General features: G+C 39.2%; 1 protein-coding gene across 3 annotated transcripts in view; it reads left to right on the top strand.

The window, feature by feature from the left end:
* The window catches only part of PDLIM5 (PDZ and LIM domain 5), a 192,150-nt gene that overhangs the window by 117,437 nt on the left and 51,305 nt on the right, over positions 1-23,408 (top strand). For 2 of the 3 annotated variants that reach the window (XM_060247048.1, XM_060247047.1), the window contains 2 exons: positions 226-398; positions 1,649-1,685. In XM_060247048.1, the coding sequence (XP_060103031.1) occupies positions 226-398; positions 1,649-1,685 (210 nt within the window). Of the gene's footprint in view, positions 1-225; positions 399-1,648; positions 1,686-5,004; positions 5,920-23,408 lie in introns of those variants that run through there. The other variant, XM_060247049.1, reaches the window with a different exon arrangement.

Raw genomic sequence — 23,408 nt, 5'->3', positions numbered from 1 at the left:
TGGGGTTAAATTTATTGGTAAGGTATACATAATTAGTGTGATAAATGTTTGGCCTATAAATATCTTAAGGAAGACAAGATTGAATCTTGAGTACCTTGCACTAATTCTGAACATATGTATCATTTGTTTTTGTCTAAGCCTTAATTCAGTGTAATAAAATGTAAAACTTACTTTTTGAATACTACTTATCTTGCTTTTGGTTTTATCTCTTCTCCTTCGAACTAGTCCACCACGGAAGCATATTGTATACAGAAATACGGAATTTTACCATCCGCCCACTCACAGCAACCACAGCAAGAAACGATTGATTGAGGATACTGAGGACTGGCGCCCGAGGACAGGAACTACCCAGTCACGTTCCTTCCGAATCCTCGCACAGGTCACTGGCACCGAATCTAGTGAGTAGATATTTGGACAGAATTGTACAACTGATGCATTTATGTATTTTTTAAAATACTGTTTTTACTTAAACTTTTCAAACATCCCTGTTTGAAAAGTTTAGGATTTGGAAGGGACGGTTTAGGATTTGGAAGGGACGGTGGAAGGGGAGAGATGGTGGCTCAGTAGTAGAGCATCTGCTTGGGAAGCAGAAAGTCCCAGGTTCAATCCCCGGCATCTCCAAAAAAGGGTCCAGGCAAATAGGTGTGAAAAACCTCAGCTTGAGACCCTGGAGAGCCGCTGCCAGTCTGAGAAGACAATACTGACTTTGATGGACCAAGTGTCTGATTCAGTATAAGGCAGCTTCATATGTTCATATGTATGACTTGGATTCCAGTCCCCACTCAGGCATGAAACTCCATGAGACACAAGTAACTCTGTCTTACTTAGGTTGATTTTGGGAGTAAAGTGAGGGAGGGGAGAGCCATGCATACTCCTCTTCACTTTTTAGAAGAGGAATGGAATTAAATGCATTAGACTTCTTTTTGCCTTGAATTTATTGTTAAAGTTAGAGATTTGTGGTGCTGAGTTTAATAGGAGAATACTTGGAATGGCTTTATTCTTAAAAGAAAAATACAGCCTGGGTGTTAAAACATCCAAAATGCATGGCTTTTTCCTTACTAAGTTAACTTTTTCAGTAGTTCAGAATCGCTGTCCAGCAAACACAGCAGAACTGGTAACCTCACATCTGTGTTTTTGTCTCTGTCACTAAAACGATGCAAAAACTAGAGTACAGAACTGATTGTTGAGAATCCGGATTATGGCATGGCCCACCTATATCTAATAATGAATGTGATTTAAGGCATTTCTCCAGCTTTGAAAGTAGCCTGATCATGGATAACTGTAAAAAGTTCTTGGAAATTAAAAAGGTGGTTAGAAAAGAGGCAGAGCAGTTCATAATCATTAGTAAGTTGTTAGACAAATGGCTTTTAATTAATGGGTTCTCAATCAAGATACAGGGGAAAATTTTCCTGGTGATGAGAGTGGTTCAGCAATGAAATTAGCAGCCCATAAAGCAAAAAAGGTTGGTTGTGCATCTGGTAGGATTGTTGAAAATAGGGTATTGCAGGAAATTTTATTAGATAGTTGATATTCATCCCTTTCATAAATATTAAAAATTTATGATGTTTCTTTAAATCACTGGAGAAATTTTTTAGAAGTTATATAATGGTTTCATGGAACTTAGCTAATGTGGCTCATTTCTTTGCAGTGAAAGAACCAGAATCTGAGAATGCAAAAAAGGCAAAGTGAGTGAAAGATCTGAAATTTAATTTTTTTATATGCTGCATGTTTCTGTTTTCATCTGATAATGTGAAATTAACAGTGCTCGTTTGTGAGAAATACTTTATGCCTTGTTCTTGGCTGCTTATTTGCATTGTAGACTTCTCCTTTTGGTTGAGGCATAGCTCTATAAAATGGCCAGCTTTTGGTATGTAGGTTTATTTTATTTACTTAGAAAATGCCTGCATCAGAGAACCTGCTGAAGGTGGGTTGCAAATGTAATAAAAACTTCAACACATCTCAGAAGTTAACAATTAAAAACCTAGCCAGAGCATATAAAGATCAAAGAATTTAGCAGCTCAAAAACAAGTCTTATAAAAAACAGTTTTCAACCTAGAAGCAGACTGCAAAGCAATTTAAAGAGATTAACCTCTTAATTAAAAGCCTGGGGGGAAAAAAGAAATGCTTTGAATTGCTACCTTTAAAAAGGAGTAGGGTAGGCACCAGGAGAATCTCAAAGGAAATGGCATTCCATAGGTGAAGTGCTGTTGAAAAAGCCTTCTCTGATTGGCACTTGCCTCATTTATGAAGGCATGGGAACAGAAATTTGTATGTGAGGAAGCTCTTAGCCAATGGACTGGACAGCATGGCAGTCCTTCAAGTGGAAGAAGAGTTGGATTTATACCCTGCCCTTCACTCGAAGTCTCAGAGTGGCTTACAATATCCTCCCCTTCCTCTCCTCTCAACAGACATTCTGTGAGGTAGGTGGGGCTGAGAGAGCTCTGAGAAAACTACTCTTGAAAGAACTGCTCTGAGAGAACTGTGGCTTGCCCAAGGTCACCCAGATGGCTGCATGTTGAGGAGTGAGGAATCAAACCCGGTTTTCCAGATTTGAGTTCACCACTACATCAATCTGGTCCCAACCGTTTAGGGTTTCAGCTGCAAGAATCAGAACTTTGAACTGTGCCTAAAAACAGATGGGCTTTCAACTCTGGGGCAATATGATTTCTGTATCACACCCCTGGCTGCTGCATTTTGGACCAACTGAAGCTTCAGGACAGTTTCCAGATGCGGCCCGCATACAGTAATCTAATGTAATAATCAGAGTATGATTTACCACGGACAGGTCATGCTTCTTGAGGAATGACCATAGGTGACATATCAACTGAAGCTGACTAAAGATACTGCATGCCATAGAGAAGCCCTGAGCCTCCCAACTATTGGGCAAGGATCTGGGAGCACCCCTAAGCTGTGAACCTGCTCCTTCATGGAAGCACAGAAATGAGAAAGAAAATAGATCTCAGCTGTGGGGAAAACTATTTCACCATTCACTAATTAAATCCCTAGCCAGCCAGCCAGGTAGAACTCCCCATTTGTCTTCAGGTTTTCTCCACAAACTGAGTGTATAGGAATAAGAATGAAAGTTTGATTGTTTGCACTTCTGTGGAAGCACTCAAGTCTTGGCTATATTCCCAAAAAGTGATATGAGTGCATCATTAGGGACCACAGTGCAGAGGTTGCTTTTGGAAAATAACTTGATTTGCTAAGAAGGCAGTCTTCTGTGAACATATCGGATTGGATCCTGCCTAAATTCCTTGTACTGAAATGCAACTGCCCCTTTCAAGCAGCCCCAAATGCCCCCTAAAATGCTACTGCTAGGAACAGGAACCCCCAAAAGCAACAATAAGGGGAGAATTGTGCATGTGGGCTTTTTTTTTAACAAGATCCAACCCAGGGGTGACCAAACTGTGGCTCAGGAGCCACATGTGGCTCTTTCGCACATACTGTATGGCTCTCGAAGTCCCCACTGCCTCATCAGCTGACTTGGAGAAGGCATTTGTCTCTTTAAAACATTTTTCCAAGCCAACCAGCAACTTGGAAAATGCTTTTAAAGTTGCTCTCTTTCCACCTCTCCCTCCTTTCCTCCCTTCCAACATCTGACATTTATTCTCTGCGGCTCCTATGTTAAGCAAGTTTGGCCAGCCTATCATATATGCACAGAGAATCCAAAGCTTTTATAAAACCTGGAGGCCTTGTTCCCTGGAAGGGCCATGTCCACTCCAACCTCTAATATGGCATGATGATAGTGAGGGGATAGTTTCAGCACAAGCTGTATAGAGGCCTCTAAATCTTGTTGCTCTGATTGTCACTGGGAGTGAATTGTAGCCTGAACATCTTGCTCCTTTGGAATTAGTTCTGTTTGAGAATGCATTAGCTATCCAGCCTATGAGCATGCTTATCAGATGAATGTTGAATCAGATATAATGGGTTGGTCCATCTCTAGTCTTTATATTAATCAGATTTTCTGCAGCCTGGTACTGCAGATAATAGGTTTTTTGAGCATTGTGCTAATATAACATTGTGAAGGCTAATATTCTGCTTTCAGGAATGTTTGTGCTAGAACTGCTGGCAAGGATGATGATGTGAATATTTTATTTACATGTTAAATATTTATGTGGACTGGGCTTACTTGGTGCTAAAAATACTGAAATTTCAACAAGAAAAGTTAAATTTTGTTGTAAGCATATATCATATTACCTAAGCAAGGTTCATAATTTTTAAAAATTTTACATAATACCCATGTTTCTGAACATGGTAGTGGCAAGGACATGAAAAAACCCTTTCAGAAAGTTCTCTGGCTTCTGAGGTTTCTGAGGATTGTCCACATGCTTTCAAATACATTTTCACAGCCATGAGGGCTGGAAGCATTCTGCATTTCTTCTGTGCTTCCCAACATACAGAAACCTTGTGAGAGACAAAGGATGGCCAGAAGGCTTATAGAAAATTCAAACTGTAGCGTGAATGATCAGTGACCTTTGGCTGTAGACACTGGAGGGTGGGGGAGCAATAGCAAATAAATCAAATAATAAAGAATCTCTAGGAAAGCAGAAATGGTAATCACAGAGCTATTTACGGGATAGAGATATGGTCCTATTTTTCTACTTGCGCTTCATCATAAACGTATTGCCAGTTGTGGTTTTCAAGTCCTCATAGAGTGCTGAAGTTGTTTAACATTCATTTCTTATAGTTTTACATGTTCTTCCGTTAAGAATTGGCATATTTTGCATGTTTGCGTTATTCTGTTCAGTGCTCCCCATTTCTTCTGTTTTAGCAGTCTGTTTGCATGAAGTATAAAAATAAGATAGATACACTCTATGATGTAATCCAACCCAGCTAGATCTCTGCTTGTTACAAAAGAAACATATGAGTTTTGCACTGGAGGATAAGGATGGTAGGCTATAAAAAAGGACTTGCAAAGAGTGCATGACTTCTGCATGTGTTGCATACAGGGGGTGGTTGAACTGCAGATCTCTTTCCTTTCTTATCTGTCTTCTTTTTCCACAGGGAAAAGGTTCCCCTCCACGTCGTAGGCCCCAGATACACAAAATTACGTGACTGGCACCATGGAGTCTCAGCACGTGTCCTTAATGTTCAGTGACTTGCCAAGTTCCAAAATAAAGCACGTGCCCTTTTTCTTCTTCTTCCTTTTTCTCTCTCTTCCAAAAGCTTTGCAAAGGATTGGGGGGAAATGCTAGCTTTTAACAAAGAGAAACACTCTAGCCTTTTCTATACTCTTCTTTTTCTAACAATTTCCTACTGATATGTAAAGAATGAGATGAACATGTTCTGTTATATTAAATAGGTACCTAAAATAGACACCCAACACAGAAGTGGCTTAGAATATTCATAAGTAGCTTGGAGAACAATAAAGGCTTTTCTGGCAATAAGAGTGGTTTGTGGCTGCAGAACTTGTCCACTATTTGAACTCGAGAAAACAGACTGCAAAAATGCTTTGCTTTGACAGTGGGAAAGAGAGATTGTAGACCCACATGGAAGGGGGAACATGGTTTCCTACACAGCTTTATTTGAAATTATTATAATTTCACTGGATGTATTCTGGAGTGGAATGTAAATGTTTTAAAAATAAAAAAGAGAAGAAGGTGTTTTCTTTTGGTTCGAGATAAAGGGTTTTTTTAAAAGCAATGTAAGCATAATATGGCTCTGTTTCATTTCAGTATATGTGAGAGGTTGTTTTCAATCCCAAGCCTGAATATCTGAATGGGGCCACGTAAAACAACAAATGAACATAATATGAAGTTTTCTTTATCACAGGGTGGATGCTTTTATTTTTGACTTAACTATTAGTTACAATAATGTTAATGCACATTATTCTGTAATATAATGTATAATAGCAACACATTAATTAATTTATGCTTTGTGAGGCCTGAGGAATATTTAATAAATGTTGTCTTTAAGTTAGCATTTTGAGTGCCTCTTTCTTTAAAGTTTTTTTTTTTAAAAATATAGATTTTCTATGTATGTGCTCTTGCTAGGATAGCTATGAAATAACATGTCTCACACCTCTGTTTTCAAAACAATCTGCTTCGGCCAATTCCACTGAGAAACATTGGCATTCACACACATTTTTTTTTAAAAAAAATATCCAAATCAAATTTTAGCTTTTCTTATTGCAGGAAAATGATTTTGTTTATATCTAAATATGTTATAAATGAAATAAAGTATTGACTTGAACTGTCCCTTGGTTTGACAGTTTTCTTCTATGCTCTTTGTGTAAAGTGCTGCCAAATCACTGCCATCTTATGGTGATCTTAGGGGAGGGACGGTGGCTCAGTGGTAGAGCATCTGCTTGGGAAGCAGAAGGTCCCAGGTTCAATCCCTGGCATCTCCAAAAAAGGGTCCAGGCAAATAGGTGTGAAAAACCTCAGCTTGAGACCCTGGAGAGCCGCTGCCAGTCTGAGAAGACAATACTGACTTTGATGGACTGAGGGTCTGATTCAGTATAAGGCAGCTTCATATGTTCATATGATCCTGCAAGAAGCAGAGGTGGTTTGCCATTGCCTTCCTCTGCAGAGTCTTCCTTGGTACTCCCCCATTCAAGTACTTATCCTGCTTAGCTTCTGAGATCTGATGAGACTGAGCTGTACCATGCCACCTTCCCACCCTCTATGCCTTTTCCTCTATGGAAATATAGTTCTTCAACAATATTTATAGTTCACTGTTTGCTGATCTTATCTCTAGGGGAAGTCAAACAGAAAATGGAGACCTGAGGTAACGGTTCACTTTTGTGACACTAACAGCCACGTGTGTACAAAAGTACTAGGCCAGGCAGAAAAACAGCTAAGATGTTGTAGAATTTCCTCATAACACAGAGGATATTTTTAAAAGAAACACCATAAGTTCTTTAACACACCTGTATTTGGGCTGTGATAAAACTCAGTTTCAGCTTTTCACAATCCACAAGCTTTTTCCTGCAAAATCCATTTTACTGGATTTATTCATTTGTTTAAACACAATAAGTTATCATATCATAAAAGTTATCTCTTAATGCATGTGCATGATATCATGGACAGTAATCTTCAATAAGTGTTCAGAAATGACACTGAGTTGGTTAAATTTACTTTTTAAAACTATAGTTTTAAACTTTTAACTAGTTTACTTATTGAAGGGTTTAACTAAATATTTCATTGTGTGATATTATGGCTCTTGACAAAATATTTACAGTACATTTTTCTTGAACAAAGAACATCATATCCTACTGTTGTTTGTGTAGATATGGGGATATAACCAGCTTTGCCACTAGTGAAAAGGAGAGGAGAGGAGTCCCCTTTTACTACCAAATAGGCTATATTGTTGATCATGTGACCTGCATGGACAAAAGTTATATGAGGCAGGGACTATAAAAAAGGAAGAATATTGGCTGAGATTGAGTGGAAAGGCTGGTTGAATCTAGTTCCATGTAAAATATGTTTCTCTATGGTGTTATGATGGATTTGGGTTTTGCTATTAATTTCGTACAAGCTTTTATTTGCAGTAATCTATTCATTAGTGAAAGCTTAACCCCAACTGGGTAAATTTAAAATGTAAAGGAATGTTATATGCTTTTTTTAAAATTTCCATAAGGCATGGAATGGATTTCTGACACATGCCCTGAGTTATTAGTATTCAGTGAGAAATATATCTCCAGTTAAAAGCCTGTAATAATGAACAGAAGCTGCACAACACGAAAACATGATTGTGCTGCAGAGTTCAGAGCTAATTTTTTCTGCAGTTTGTCCTATTCCTATTATAAATATTTTCAAACACAGTTTATTGAGATAACTTATTTATTCACAACAATGGTGAAAAAATCTTTACATATGAAGACTGTGTTTTGGAGTCTTCTGGTGGATTTTTAGAATACCATACAGTACAGATCATGCAAGCTCAACTCCTTTATACTACAGAAATTCACATTGGTTTGTTAATTTCAGAAATACACTTTTGTTAAAATTGCAACTTAGCATTTTATGTTACCCCACTGTTAATTGTCTTTCTCTCTCTGCATCTCATAGTGGTTGCTCTTTTTCACTCTTGTTAATTTTTTCTCCGCTTTCCATCCCGTACTACACCTTCTTCTGTGCAATCTATAGAACTCATTTTAAGCTATCCCCTCTTATTCTCTCTGTGTTCCCATCACCCCCTCCCAAATTCCTATATAAATTACTATTGATTTTCATTTTGCTTTGATCTGTTGCATTGGACAGGACAGTGTGTCATGCATACTTGACCCTGCTAAGATCTGCTCTTGAAGCTGTTCTGATTGCTTTGAAGGAATTACTCAATTGCTTCCAGGTTTATAATGTTTTGTGTTGACCAAGAAAGGAAAGATTTTTTTTCCTGACAAAAATAGCATTCAGCTCACCTGGATGTGTTCTTCCCTTCTGCTAGAAGGGCTAAACATTTTATAATAGCCCACAGATTCTTTCAATCTCATCTGTTATCCATTAGATAGTATGTTAGTTTTGAATTGGAAATATTGGTCTGATGCAGATTTTATTTTTGTGTAGATGACACACAGCAAAGATGACTGGTTGCAGTGGTGAAATGTCTGGCTCAAACTTCACTGTCCACCTCTGACATATCCATTTAGTCTTTCTGTCTTCCACACCGGCCTTTTTTATGAACGTGGAAAGGCTTGTCGTTTCCCACAAAAGGCTATTAGAAAAGCCTAAGAGGAGCTGTGTTTCAGTTGTAAAGCTTCTGCTTGGCATGCAGAAGGTCCCAGGTTCAATCCCCAGCATCTCCATCAAATAGGATCTAGACCAAGGGTCTGATTCAGCATAAGGCAGCTTCATAAGTGTCCATGTGGGTTGGAACCAGTGGATTTATGAAATGTCCTGGCAGGGTTGCAAATAGTCAGAAAAGGAGCTGCATTAGTCTCTCAGCCTTTCATTATACAAGCCTTAGAGTTGGTTTTTAAAACAAGTAATGTGAAAAAGGTGCTCTGCTGACACTCATTTTACATGGGTTATGCAGAATTCTTCATCAGATTTGAAAGAAAGCTGAGTTTCAGCCACATGAAAAGCAAAAAATATTAGTACATCCATTTATTATCACTTTTGGTTTGCAGTAAAATAAAAATTAAACTTCTCTAACTGCATAGGATTGGGATGGAGTCATGGAGTAGTTTTAATTTGGGTACAATGTAAACAACACAGTGAGGAATGTATTTTTAAATGCAGAAATAAATATGACTAGGATGCTGTTGATGATGTACTGAAAATAGACATCTGAATAGCTAAAAAGGTACTTTTGAGTTGGGTGTTAAAACTTGGAGTTTAGAAAATAAGAGGCAGCTCCAAGATTTAACAAAGCAGCATCTTAACTAGCATGCATGAATAAAATGGAGAAAAATTAATTCACCTAGGCATGAATATGTAGTTTTTTCCTTTTGTAGTGGCAATTTTGCCATCATTGCTGATGTTGAATCTTTAAATGTCAAAATATGCTAATATAAAATAATAATCATCTCTGTCTTCCTGGGTGCTATATAAAAATATCTCTTTGCATATTTAAAATTCATCTATCTGACCTAGAGCTAAGTTTCTCTAAAAAACCCCCCTTCATATTATTCAAATAGCTATACTTCATTACTGCAATTTAAGCACGTTTTTGTAGTATCATTTAGTGCCTTCAGGCTATCAGCTTCCATGAAAATTTAATCCTAAATATTATCCAGCCTTAGAATTATGTGTCTGGTAGCATAAACTGTATGTGTTCTGTATTATCATTATGTCCAAAGCAGACTTACAGATCTAACAAATGGACTGGAGTCTCTGCATTCCCATTCAGTAGCTACCCAAACCGGTGAAATCTCTGCTGTATTGGAACAGCCAACTGTAGTGTTACCAGCTGATAGGTCTGCTTCCTTCCTTGTTGCATGATTAAAACTTCATTATGAACACTCATTTGTGCATGTTCTTTGTCAACCTTTTTAGAACATTAAAAACAAGTCACTAGTGATACTTGCATTGCATTTGAAAAAATAAGTATTTCCTTTGTGATAACTTGTACCAGTTAATCATACTGCTTATTGTTAGACTGTCTATGTCACTAAAACTCCACTGTTATATTTTTTCCAAATAAGGAACAAAAATATCACAGGAGCAATCTAGTCACTCTACTACATGTTACTATGTGGTCTTGTAGCCCTCCTGTGAGAGCAGCCCCCCCCCCTCACACACACACACGAGTTGTGAGGAGTAGAGGGTTGCAACCGGTAGAGTAGGGAATAGTACCAGGAGACCAGTGTAGCACACAAATGCTATTGCACAAATAGCAGTGTAGCACACAAATGCTATTGCACGCATAGGAGTGGGGGCTGGAGGAATCAGCTACCTAGGGAGGTGGTGAGCTCCCCCTCACTAGCAGTCTTTAAGCAGCGGCTGGACAAACAGTTGTCAGGATGTTTTAGTTTGATCCTGCATTGAGCAGGGGGTTGGACTAGATGACCTGTATGGCCCTTTCCAACTCTGTGATTCTATGATCCAGTATGAATTTGACTCACCCAAACTTCTAAACCAAGCTTGGGTTGGTATGCTATTGGGGACTGAAGCTATACAATATTAATCCCTTTAAATATATCTAAACGCTATATGTTTAGTCCTGAAAAAAAATTACCTATGTACTGAGTTATGACAAGATCTAATTCTTGCACTTTTCCTCCTGATATTTTTCTAATATTTCAAAGGTGCTTTCAGAAATTTAAGTCTAGCAATATCTCTTCCATCAGAAGGTTTAGAGTTGTCTACTCAGTTTTTGAACACATCAAATTGTTATTAGAAAAGCTAGTAGAAGTAGCAAATCACTACAGTATTACACCACGTGTCCCAGTTTTGTGCACAAATATAACATAAGTTGCATTTTTTGTAGATGTTAGTAGAAGAAGCAAATCACTACAGTATTACACCACATGTCCCAGTTTTGTGCACAAATATAACATAAGTTGCATGTTATGTTTATAAAGCAAATCTTGATTTATTCTCTTGTTTTTTGGGGGGGGGCGGGATTTAACAAATGGGCATCTATCAGGACAGAAGCAAGGTCAGCTACTGCCATGATAAGAGAGCCATCTCTTGCCACTGTTTCTTCTGCCCAGTTTTGTGGATCTCATCTTCCTTCTTCATCTTGCAAGAGGTAATTTGTTGTTAGTTCTAAGCTTTTGTATATTGATTTGACTCACTCTTTGCTTTACTGCTACTTTCTTTAAGGGCAAAACTGGTTACAATTTATTCATACGGATAATTCTGAAACACAAGCAAATAGGAGCAACAGTGCTTAATTAAATGTCTAGTGCACCAAAAAGACTTAAAATCTTCAGATCTGGCTATACCACACACAATGCCATATGATAATTATTATTACTGAGTCCATGCCATTTTGCACTGCGTATTCTTGTTCTGTGGAAAGGAAAAACAAACAGTTCTGAGAAAGTTTTTCTCTCCTTGGAGGACTGTGTTGAGAGGCAATTGCCAAATCTATATTCTGTACACTTTACAATTTTATGTATGAATTAGTGATAGCAACCAGGAATGTAGAGACACCATTACCCATTTAGAAGTGGTAATCCATTATCCACAATTATTTTAGAAATAATTTAGAAATTTCCTCAGTTTATTATTACTCTTGCATGATGGCAAAAATCACATGAAGAAATAAGTTCCATTGAGGCCGATGTCAATTAATATAGACGTGATATGTCAAATATCCTTTATAGCTACCAATTGCTCAGTGGCAATAAATTAGCAGCGCAGTCCTCAGCAGAGTTACATTCTCCTGACTTCTCTTCGGATTGCACAGAAGATATTGCATCCCAGCAGTGTCTCAAGTACACAGTTGACTTGAAAGGTGTTGAGGACAAACTGGAACTCTTTCAACTAAGCTCGCTTCCCATTTTGGAGCAGCATGCTTCCTTAGTTACTAATATCCAGCAGTGTCTATAGAAATAGTGTTCTATTTAAAAGGGATTTGGTGCCATACTTGAGTATTTGGGTATGGAAAAACCTAAAATATATACGCTACTGGTATTCCCAGTACTTTCTGCACATGCAAAGTCCATCACTGGTTCATCTGTTGCTGGTATTATTTACTTTACCAAATATTATATTAATTTTGGATTTACGAAGAAGTGCTCATGCAGCAAAAGCCATATGGAAGGTTCATCTTGAAGTCCAAGTGAGAAAGGTGGACTATAAATACGTAATTAAATGAAAACTTGGTCCAGAATGCCAGATGTCCAGGGATGTTAACCTTCAAAGAGATGTTATCCTCCGGTGTTGCCTGTAACAGTTAACAGTTTAAATGAAAGCATTACAAAAGATTTCGGATGCACAGCGTTGATCTCAACGTGATTCAAATACTTTAATATTGTGAAAGATGTTCAACGTATTTCTCTTCTTGTAACCTTTATGTTACCAATTCTCACTTTACAATTGCTCTTATTCTCTAGAAATCTTTTTCTCAGCAATCCACTGGAAGCATTACCCAAGTGCGCACCTCATCCGCCTGCTTCGATTCATATTTTAAATATCGATAGTCAAGTAGCCACTGTGTCTAAAATGGCACCTACTTACAATAGGTAGCCTCTTCTTCTTTTTGCTCCATATTAGTCACAGATTCTTTATAACATATGTTGCAGTGTAGGAATTTATTATTAGCTGTCTTAAAGTAGCAAAAATTGAGTGGAAGAGGTTGATAACTGTAGGCCTTTTCCTTGATCCTTCTGTCCAGTTCTTTCCCAGGGCTTTTTTTCTGGAAAAAGCAGTACTGGAACTCTCAAGAAGGAAATGAAGGAGAAACACACAGGTGTCCCTCATGAACTTTTAAATATTTTTTGAAAATTTTGTTTCCACAAAGAGGTTCTGAAATTCTGTTCTGCTAAGTTCCCCCAGAAAAAAAGCCCTGTCTTTGTCCCTTCTTACTTTCTCTTGCCTAGAACAAAGTTGGAGTTCAATAGGACCTTTAAGAACAACAAAGTTTTATTCAGAATGTAAGTTTTCATGTGCATGCACACTTTATCTGAATAAAACCTCATTGGTCTTAAAGGTGGTATCGGACTCCAACTTTGTTCTGTTGCTTCAGACCAACACGGCTGCCCACCTAGATCTTTCTCTTACTTGGTATAGCTTTTCCTCCTTTGAGTACCATTCATGAAAGTGGGTCTCTGGCAATACTGAGCCTGATATATCATTTTGGGTCTAGTGCAAGGATAGAATAGAAATATTTCACCTTCCCAGAAGCACAATGTGACTCACACATGGATATTTCACAGCACCTCTTGTAAATTATTTCCATGGTCATGAAAAAGCCACTGGGTTCCACTAAAAGGAGCTTCCATTTTCAGATCACACTTCTGTTGTGATTTTGTTAAAGTGTGCTATTAGGTGAGCTAGAAATAAGCCTTTTCTTTTCTTTTTCTTTTTTTAATTCACCCTGAGCCTTTTAACTGGCTAGAAGTTAACTGGTAGCCTGGCAATGTAAATCAGTCATGGCCAGTTCTTTTATTTGAGAAACCAGCTTTCACTTATGCTCCAGTCTATTCCACAAGGTGGCAGCAGTACTCAGTGACAGTATTAGGTATGTAAGTTCTGTAGCAACTGCAAGTAGCAGGAGATAGGGAAAGCTCTCGTTTGTCTGCATTTGTGCTTGCACATTCAGTACTGGAATACAGGTGATAGAGAACCAATATAAACAGACTGAAGAGTTGGAACCAGTTCAAGGGTGATGTCACCCACTAGCTTAATAACGCAGAATCAATCCGCTTAAAGTGCACTTTGCAGCAGTTTTACTGTGTGAAAATGCAAATGCACTTGCAGTCTCTAAAATGCGTTGAAAGTGGGTTGAAAGTGCGTTATTTAGGATGCATTAAAATGGCCTGTAATTTTCCAGAATGGAGCTTTCTTGCTTCCCTCTTCCCATTGCAGCCCACTGATCTTCATAAAATGTTGTTCCTGGGAGACAGGAGAAGGAACCTGCAACAGGGAGGGGGAAGCAGCAGAAATTTGGCAGTAAAGTCTGGATCCAGTCCCTAGTCCTCAATGACACTGCTTCATACTTGACAATGAATGCTGCTGATGTCTAATTTGGTACAGGAAAACTGGTATTTCAAGTCCAGTGACAAGTATACACAGCCTAAGAAAAATATTTATACCACACTGGAGTGTATTATAGCACTCACTTTTTTTCCTTTGCTCAACGATCATTCTCTATTAAGGAATCTGATATATCAGATGACCCACTCCCAGTATAGATCGTACTGCGCTCACCCTCAGCCAAGTTTAAGGATGGTTGTGAGGAGCAGTTGTAGAAGTGTGTGTAAAATCAGAAGTTGAGAGAACAACAGTGATAAATGGTTAGGTACACACTTCCTGATCCGAAGGGGAAATCTGGACGGTTGCAATCATAATCACTATCTATACCATGAGTACTCTAGGCAACTATTTTCAACAATGTATTAGGTAATTTAAAAAAAAAAAATCCAGTTAGCATTATTTGTCTGTGTGGGATATCTAATGGTTCTTGTTGAATCAAGTAGGATAAAAACTGGTTCTCTGGAATCCTGTGCCCCAGCTCCTGTTGGGTTGCTGGCAAACATATCTGAAGAAAAAAGAAGCCTGCTTAAGTCCAACACTGTAGCAACTCAGACCTCTGAACCACCTGGACACTCCATGGCAACAGTGGAATCTACTTTAACAACCCAGATTATGGAATCTGGGTGCATGCTCCCACATTCTGGCAGGTACACAAACCTATTCAGACTTCAGCAACCCGTATGTACCTTTACGCTTGAATGCTGCCATCAAAAAGATTAGTTGTAATTCTGTCCATCATTAAGTTCCAAAAGTGAATGATGGCCTTTTCAGAACATGTTTCCTCTGATGAAAACAGACATTTAAATAGGGGTGCCTTTTATAGTGGCAATAAGTTCTTAGTCAAATATATTGGTCATAAGAGCTTTTTGAAGCTGAAGGTTAGCCAGTAATAGTGATCTTGCCACACCTGCTCTCGTGTTTCCTCCTGGATAGTTCTAAAAATATATTTAAGCTAACAGCTTCCTATTAGTTACTAGCCTTCCTCAAAATAACTTTTTATGTCTCTTTTCTTGATTACTGGGTTTTTGTTATAAAGGGCACCCACTTTAAAAACAATTCTGATGTGTTATTTTATTTCTTAAATTTGATGCTGTCTGCCAGGATAATAATTCAAGAGGTACTCTTTCATGCCAAACAGAAATGAACATGACATCTTACAGTATTTGTGTTAGATTTTAAATATGCTTCTTAGAGAATAGTGCTGTGCTGATTCAAACTTTTAAAACAGTTTTCTAGCTTATTTAAGAAAATGGAATTTGGATCTAATATTCTGGTCCTGTGTGGATGACCAAAATCTCTTCAGATGTCGTAATATATTTTTATGAGGAAGCAGATGGGGAAACCTATAAATTCAATCTTGGAAAGGACCACAAGCCGTCAGACCTTTCTGCCTACTTCATGCTAGATTTGTTCAGGCCATTAATAGTTATTGTCCCTCAGTATACATTATATACAGATGCACTCCGTTGTGCTATTTTCCAGCCCAAGATCAAAAGGAGCTCCATACTGATGTATGATACACTGTTTGGAGTCCTCCTCCCCTTTTGTAGCTGGGTTTGAAGGGCAATTCTGGGCTGACTCTGTGGTTGCAATGTTAAACACATTCACTTGGTAGCAACTTTTGTTAAATTAATGGGACTTAGTTCTGAATAAGTGTAAAGACCCTGACCCGAACCTAAACATAGTATGGGCAAAATATAAGTAGTACATTTTCCCACTATTAAAAACAGTGTTCCAAGTTTTGAAGACATCCATACGGGAATGACTACTGTAACTGCATGTTTGGCTGTGTCCAGTTTTGTCATAATGTTTGAAATTCCTTGTATGCGTGATGCTTCTTCTAATTCTCTCTGTTCTCTCATTTTCTTGGCATTTCTCTTTTGTTTGAAATAAAGCTCCTCTGCTAGGAAAATGCCATGGGAAAATCCACTGGGAAGTGTTTCAACATTTGTACCCATCCCGTCTACTTCACCTCCAAAGGTAGCATTATCACAAGTTAGAAATACTGCTGCTGCTTCTGTTTATGCTGCTGTTGCAGTACGGTCCAGGTACACATCCAGCTGACCACCTATGAATCTCATAAAGAAAAAGCTCAATTGTAAATACATGTTATACTAACAGTCGTTTTTCAGAAACACAAATAAAGGATAAGCTGTAACAACACAGGAAATAAGATCAAATTAATACACAAGACACGCAGACTGAGTTTTGTTATGGTTTCAGAACCACAGTATCTTGCTTTACATCATTATTTAAATAACTCTTTATGCCACTGGGTTGGATACAGCCAGCAGTTCTATTGTTGAAAAAAAACCCCTGCCCTGTTGTCCACCCAACATTACTATGATGGGGAGCATGGGAACTGCACACACAAATACTATGCGGTATGCACACACAAATGTCATGCTGTTGTAAGCATGAGAACAGGGAGAAACTGAACAAAAAGCTGGTTGGATCCAATCCTCTGTTCATTATTTAATTTCACAATTACTAAGTTCAGCCTTCTCATACCTGTAGTCAACTTTTGAACATTGTTTTGATAACTGGTTTTCTTATAAAGTCTTTCTAAACATCCACTAGACTCTCGGACGATAGCACCTATCGGTCGCTTTTGGATGCCCTTCTTATTACTCCTATTATTAAACTACCACCTCTAGAAAGTATAAGACCATCAAGGAAATCAACAAGTGCTTTGGACATGCAAAGAAATAAGAGGTAGTAAGAGTGTGATAGAACACTAAGCATAAAAACACATGGCTTCACTGTTTGTACATGGTTTGGTTATATTGCCTGTCTTGCATTAAACAACCCTTGCACTGTTGAATTTCATTCACTCAGTAGATATAGTTTTCTGGCCATTAAAAGCAGAAAAACACTTCCCAACTGACACACTTTTTGTATTGAATCCTGTGCCCACTGAATGGAAATAGGGAATAATTGTGCTGCATGAGGATTTCTGTTTGTCACTATTGCAAACCCAAATAACCAAGGGAAAGATATGTACTCCAGAGTTGGTAAGGGAGAGTGTTCCATTTGAATTGAACCTTTTTTTGTAAAGCAAAGATGCTTTGCTGTGTGAGAGGGATAGATTTTTGAAATAGCTGTAATACAAACTTTTGTGAGTCCAGCCTATAAGGAAGGACATTTTTTAAAAAATCTCGTGTTCAGCAGATAGGTTGAGGAGAAAGATGCTTGCCCCCACTGTCACAGATAATGCTTCCCATTACTTAAAAGCAACCACATAATCCTAATTGGTATGTGCAATAGGAGAATAAGAGGGCATTTGCAAATAATAAAATGGGGGGCTGCAAATAATATGTTCTACCTTGAAGGTTGAGGAAACTAGTTGGAGGAAAGAGTCTGTGTGTCTGGAAAATACCTACTGTGCAAAATGAATCAATCTAGTGTACCAAAAATTTACAACTTGGAGAGCCCTTAATTGTAAACCAGATTGCATTCTGTATATGGAGGGACATCTAATGCCATAGAGAAAGAAAGCATTGGCAGCGTATATGTAGCTACCCTTTGTATCTTACGGATCTTGTAGAAATTATGAGAAGCCTAGTTCAAAGTATCTGCATGGCCCTGTCATTGTAATAGTGGCTCCCAAAGTTCCAGAGGTATCAAAAAACTTTTTGAACTTTTGTTTCAAAAGTTCAAATAGTTTTCTCACATTTGCTCCCTCTTCTTCCCCACCCCCCACACACCTACTGATCCAAGACCATTAAGAGTGTGGTTAGTATTTGAAGGCAGCAATTTCAGCCGAAGCATTTTGTTAGAATGACTCAGGTCTACTCACTGCTGCTGTTATTGCAGTATGCAATTTTTATTAATTAAAATATGCAGACAACTAGTGAGTTTGTGCTGCGTTTCTGATTTGGCGTATCACACTGAACCAGTTTCCTACCATTGTTTATAGAGATTTGTGACCTTTTGGTTAACTTCAAGGTGGGAAAGTATGACCAGAAGCGGAATCAATAACTTTGAATTAGGTATTGGCAACAACTTCATCAATGAGAAAACCACATGTTCTAAAGGCGTGTTATTAGAACAGAAAGCTTTTATTCTTCAAATATTCATTCATTCAGCCCTGTGAAGCTCAGTTACTTGTGGAAAATGGGGCAGCAAATAAAATGATTTTTACGCACACATGCCAGCTACTCCATAAAGTGCTTGGTGGGACGTTTTGTTCTGTGTCATACTTCCTGACCACAACTATGGTAACATTATACCCAACTTTCCTTGGACACTTTATTTAACTGACAAACCAGACGTCTGTGTGCTGATGGTTTTGATGCAACTGGCTCATTTATTGTGTCTAGCAAGGTAGTTTCCTCTAGCTAGTCATGCGTGGGTGGTTTTGCTATTAATGTGTCTCAGGAGCAGACATAATTCAGAATACCCAAATGTGGCTACCTAGGAAGGGAGGTTGTTTTGCTTTATCATAAGTTAACTTTTTAAAATGTTCGCTAAAGTCTTGCCCCACACCTGGATAATGATGTCACCACCACCCCCTTTTTTGTGAAATCGTCTCCTTGCCCTCCTCCCCGAGTCTTAGTTGTCCTGCCAATGTTGTAATATTTTAAAGTACTGCCATATGTCTTTCACAATAGTGAGGTGCACAGAAGGTTGGAAAGAAAGCAGTTTCAAAAATCATAGGCAGATGAGGAAGTATTATGAGAGTACAAAATAATAGGATTTTGTATTTTATCAACAGCCAGCTTAAAAGCAGTCAGATTCTTTCCAGGTTGCCTTATATTGAAGCTGCCTTATATTGAATTAGACCATTGGTCCATCAAAGGTCAATGTTGCCTACTCAGATTGGCAGCAGGGTCTCAAGCAGAGCTCTTTCACATCACCTACCAATTGGCCTTTTAAACTGGAGATGCCATGGATTGAGCCTGGGACTTTCTGCATTACAAGCAGATGCTCTACCACTGAGCCACGGCCTTTCTTGTTTAAATGATGGGTCCCATGGCAGCACCAGTATAAATTCAGGGGTTATGCACCCTTTGGCATGCTTCTGTCACCAGCTACTGTCATGGACTCCTTTGCCTGTGATGTATCTCTAAATCGAGCTGGAGTATTTAGGGTCACAAGAGCAATCTCGTCCCAGGTTTTGTCCACTCCTACTTTCTGAATTTTATCAGTGTACACCAGGGGTGGCCAAACTTGCTTAATGTAAGAGCTACATAGAATAAACATCAGATGTTTGAGAGCCACAAGACATGAATGTCAGATGTTTGAGAACCGCAAGACACAAACATCAGATGTTTGAGAGCCGCAAGAAAAGAAGGAAGGCAAATAGATGGGGAAAAGAAAGGTGGAAAGAAAGCAACTTTAACTTTAAATGCATTCTCCAAGCTGCCAGCTGGCTTGGCTTGCAGAAGTGATTTAAAGAGAAATACCTTTTTCAGGTCAGCTGATGGGGTGGGGGCTTCAAGAGCCACACAATATGTGTGAAAAAGCCAGGTGTGGCTCCCGAGCCACAGTTTGGCCACCCCTGGTGTACACCAAGAAAACTGGAAGAGTCTTTTTTTAAAAAATAAACTAGGATGGAAACAGGGTTTGTACAACATAGTTACAAGGCAACTTAATATTGGCTAGCATTGGCACATGTAACTGTAATCCATGGTGGTCCTTGGTAAAGGGAGCTAAGTTCAGATTTCCTTTAGTGAGAAAAGGAATGCTCATTTCTAGGTTTGTGTCCCAGTATGGAAAGCATGTCTTCTAGGGAGACTGTATTGGGTCAGCATGCTGTAGTTTGGCTGTAAAAACCTGATGACCACAGTTTCTCACTTGCATGCTATAGTTATGTGCTGTTCTTCCTCAGAAACCTCAGGACACTCACCTAAAAGAGTACTGCTGTTGGGGAAGGAGAAATGTCGTTAGTGACCTGTGTCAGGTGAGCAGACAAGAGGCTGGCTTTAGTCTTATGACATTGCCTGCTCACTCTATCAGCATATAAGATATATTTTTAGGGAGGGGCTTCATAAACTATAAGCAATAGGTGGCTGGTTTTTAGCAGATTTGGTGGGGGAAGTTGGTGAGGCAGAGAGAGAAATAAGGCATGATGCTTCTGAAATCAATTTGAAATAATGAATGCCTTGTTAGGGTTTGTAGAATCTTTCGAGCTCAAGTGCCGTGTTCTACTGGAGAAAGTTTTTCTTCCAGACGTTTCGTTCTCGGCTGCGGAGAACATCCTCAGTGGCGTTGTAGCCGGAGCAGGCACTCTGACCTTCTTGGCTGCTGTGCATTGAGTGAGGCCACGGTTGCTGGAGAGCTGCTATTTCTAGGCTGGAGGGGGTGTGGTGAAAGGGCAATAGGTTTGTGGATGTGCCCATTGTTTGGTGGGGCTTCTTGGAAGGGCAGTGATAAGGAAACTGGCTGTTGAATGTGACCATTGTTCTGTGTTAATTGCTGGGAGGGTTGGAAGGGGTGTGAAGATAAGGAAGATGGTTGTTGACTATGCTGATGGTTCTGTGGAATATGCTGGTTGTTCTATGAATTTCTGCAATTTATAGACTGTAGGGTGTTTTGCAGAGCTGGATACCAAGATTGGTGAATGAAAATGCCTTCTTCCTTTCTGATAAAGTTGTGCTGGTGTTTGTAAATCTCAATAGCTTCTCTGTTCAGGCAGGTATGATAATGTGAGGCCATAGAAAGGACTTCAGTTCTTTCAAAGTGGATGATGTGGTCTCCTTCTTGAAGTGCATGTTCAGCTACAGTTTCCTTATCACTACCCTTCCAGGAAGCCCCACCAAACAATGGGCACATCCACAAACCTATTGCCCTTTCACCACACCCCCTCCAGCCTAGAAATAGCAGCTCTCCAGCAGCCCTGGCCTCACTCAATACACAGCAGCCAAGAAGGTCAGAGCGCCTGCTCCGGCTGCAACGCCACTGAGGATGTTCTCCCCAGCTGAGAACGAAACGTCTGGAAGAAAAACTTTCTCCAGTAGAACACGGCACTTGAGGCCGAAAGATTCTACAAACCCTAACGATGTTACCATCCATGAAAACCTGAAATCTTTAATGAATGCCTTGTTAGAATCAAATGGGAGGGACTGTGGTTCAATGGTAGAACATCTGTTTGGTATTCAGAAGATTCCAGGTTCAGTCCCCGGCATCTTCAGTGAAAAGACCTGGCAATAGGTGATGTGAAAGACCTCTGCCTGAGACCCCGGAGAGCCACTGCCAGGCTAAGTAGCAACATAAACATTTATTGTTGTGCTCAACACTGGGAAGATCTGAGCTTTCTTTAAAGAACAGGATCATGGGTGGAAAGAAAGGAATTTCTCTTAAAAAATTCTCTTTTCTGACTTTTTTTTGTGTCTCTGGCACCAGGCATTCTTTATGATGCTGTTGTGTGTGTGTGTGCTATTTTCAAATATTTCTCTTTTGTCTGCAAACACTATGAAATCACAGATATGTTGTGGGCTGATCCTGCCTCTGTGGAATACAAGTTTGTATTATTACTACTTTTATAGAACACAGTAACTTTTAAAATATTTTAAAGATGCTACATCTTAAACAACACAAATACCTGAAGTATAAGCACCGCAAGCAGCATCCTTGGACTACATTACCATCTGTACTTTTCAGAACTGTGTTTTGTTCAGTAAAATGAAGGAAAAGCTTCTCTGTTCCCCTTCAGATGTAGTGGCCTTTCTGCCAGAGATGGGGAGGAAACTTTTCCAATGACAATGGATGCCATTGTCAATAAAATATTAGGAAAGCTGGGCAGTTGCAAAGTTGGATTTAATGTTTTTCAGGTGAAAACTTTTAGATGGAAAACTTACATTGCTGCTTCCTGCTGGCATGGAGTACCTGGTATCCGTTCTTTGGTTTGGCCTTAAAGTTATCATTACTCTCAGTCAAGCTTCATGCTGCACACCTTCTCCCTACTGCAAAAGTTTAATTCTAAGCTTTTTGGAGAGTAGGTCTTGAAATGTCCTGACCTGGATAGCCCAGGTTAGCCCAGTCTCGCAAGATCTCAAAAGCTAAGCAGGGTCAACTCTGGTTAGTATTCGGATGGGAGACCCCCAAGGAATACCAGAGGTGCTGTGCAGAGGCAGGCAATGACAAATCCCCTCTGAACATCTCTTTCTTTGAAAATCTGCTGGGTTTTCAAAGAAAGAGTCAGCTGCAACTTGATGGGGAAAAAAAGTCTTAAAATTGTGGGGGTGGGACACTTGGCCAAATAACGCAAGAAGCAATGTGATTAGTTTATTTCATTCACTAAAATATTTAAGCCCACTTTACAGGGCCTTTACTTGAAGCAATTTACATTTGAACAGAAAACTTAATAACAGGGAAGTCTTGAGGGCAATGTGGTAAATAAAATTAAAAGTTGACAAAGAAAAAGCTGATGGGTGTCAGTAATTTAACTACTCCTATAGGGTAGGTCATCTAAACCTAAAGAAAGATAAATGTCGTTCAGCAGCACCACGGAGTTGACACACAACTGTGTAATAGACCCTCCTCAGTTTTTTTCAATATTTGGTAATGTTCCATGTACACAGTGGAAATAGGTATGTTGACCAATTTTTACACAAAATCTGCAGCTCCTGCTTATCAAAGGCACAACGCTATTTGAAGGGGCACTGTCAGTTGAATCAGTAGGTCTGATGTTTGTGGCAGGACATTTATGAAGTTGTTTCAAAGCAGTCATATGAAGCAAAGATCCTTCCCCAACAACATGCTTTTCTGTTTTTTTCTGTGACAAAATAAAATGTATAGGTCTCTCTGAATTACTGTTTTCCTCTTCCTTCCCTGTACACTTCTCAGTTCCATATCCCACATTGATTTCTCCCTAATAATGTAAGATTCAAAAGGCCATAGTAGGATTCAGTTGCTTAGCAACTGTTTACCATCTAGCAACTGATAAGACCAGTAAACTGGAACTGGCATGAGTTCACATCCTAGTCAGGAATGTCTATGTGACATTGGGAAACACTATGACCGATTTCGCACGAGGCTTGTTCCAAGTGAAAAGCCCTTTTGCTCCCAGGGCTTCTCTCCGTTTTCGCACAAGTTGCCCCGGAACTGCGAGTTGGTGTAGCACTCTTCTGCAGCAACCAGGATCCTCTTCCAAGCGGTTTCTGCTCGCTGTGGGAGAACGACGTGCCAACTCGCAGCTCCGGGGCAACTTGTGCGAAAATGGAGAGAAGCGCCGAGATCAAAAGGGCTCTTCACTCGGAACAATTCCAAATACAAAATCAGTCTATGTCTCGCAGTCTTAATTTTCTGTTTATAGAACCTTCCTCACCAGGATTATTATAAATGGCAGTTAAGAACATAACAGAGGCCATGTTA

This window comes from Heteronotia binoei, chromosome 9, assembly GCF_032191835.1.
Source record: "Heteronotia binoei isolate CCM8104 ecotype False Entrance Well chromosome 9, APGP_CSIRO_Hbin_v1, whole genome shotgun sequence".
NCBI lineage: Eukaryota > Metazoa > Chordata > Lepidosauria > Squamata > Gekkonidae > Heteronotia > Heteronotia binoei.
This window is presented reverse-complemented; position numbering and strand designations above follow the sequence as displayed.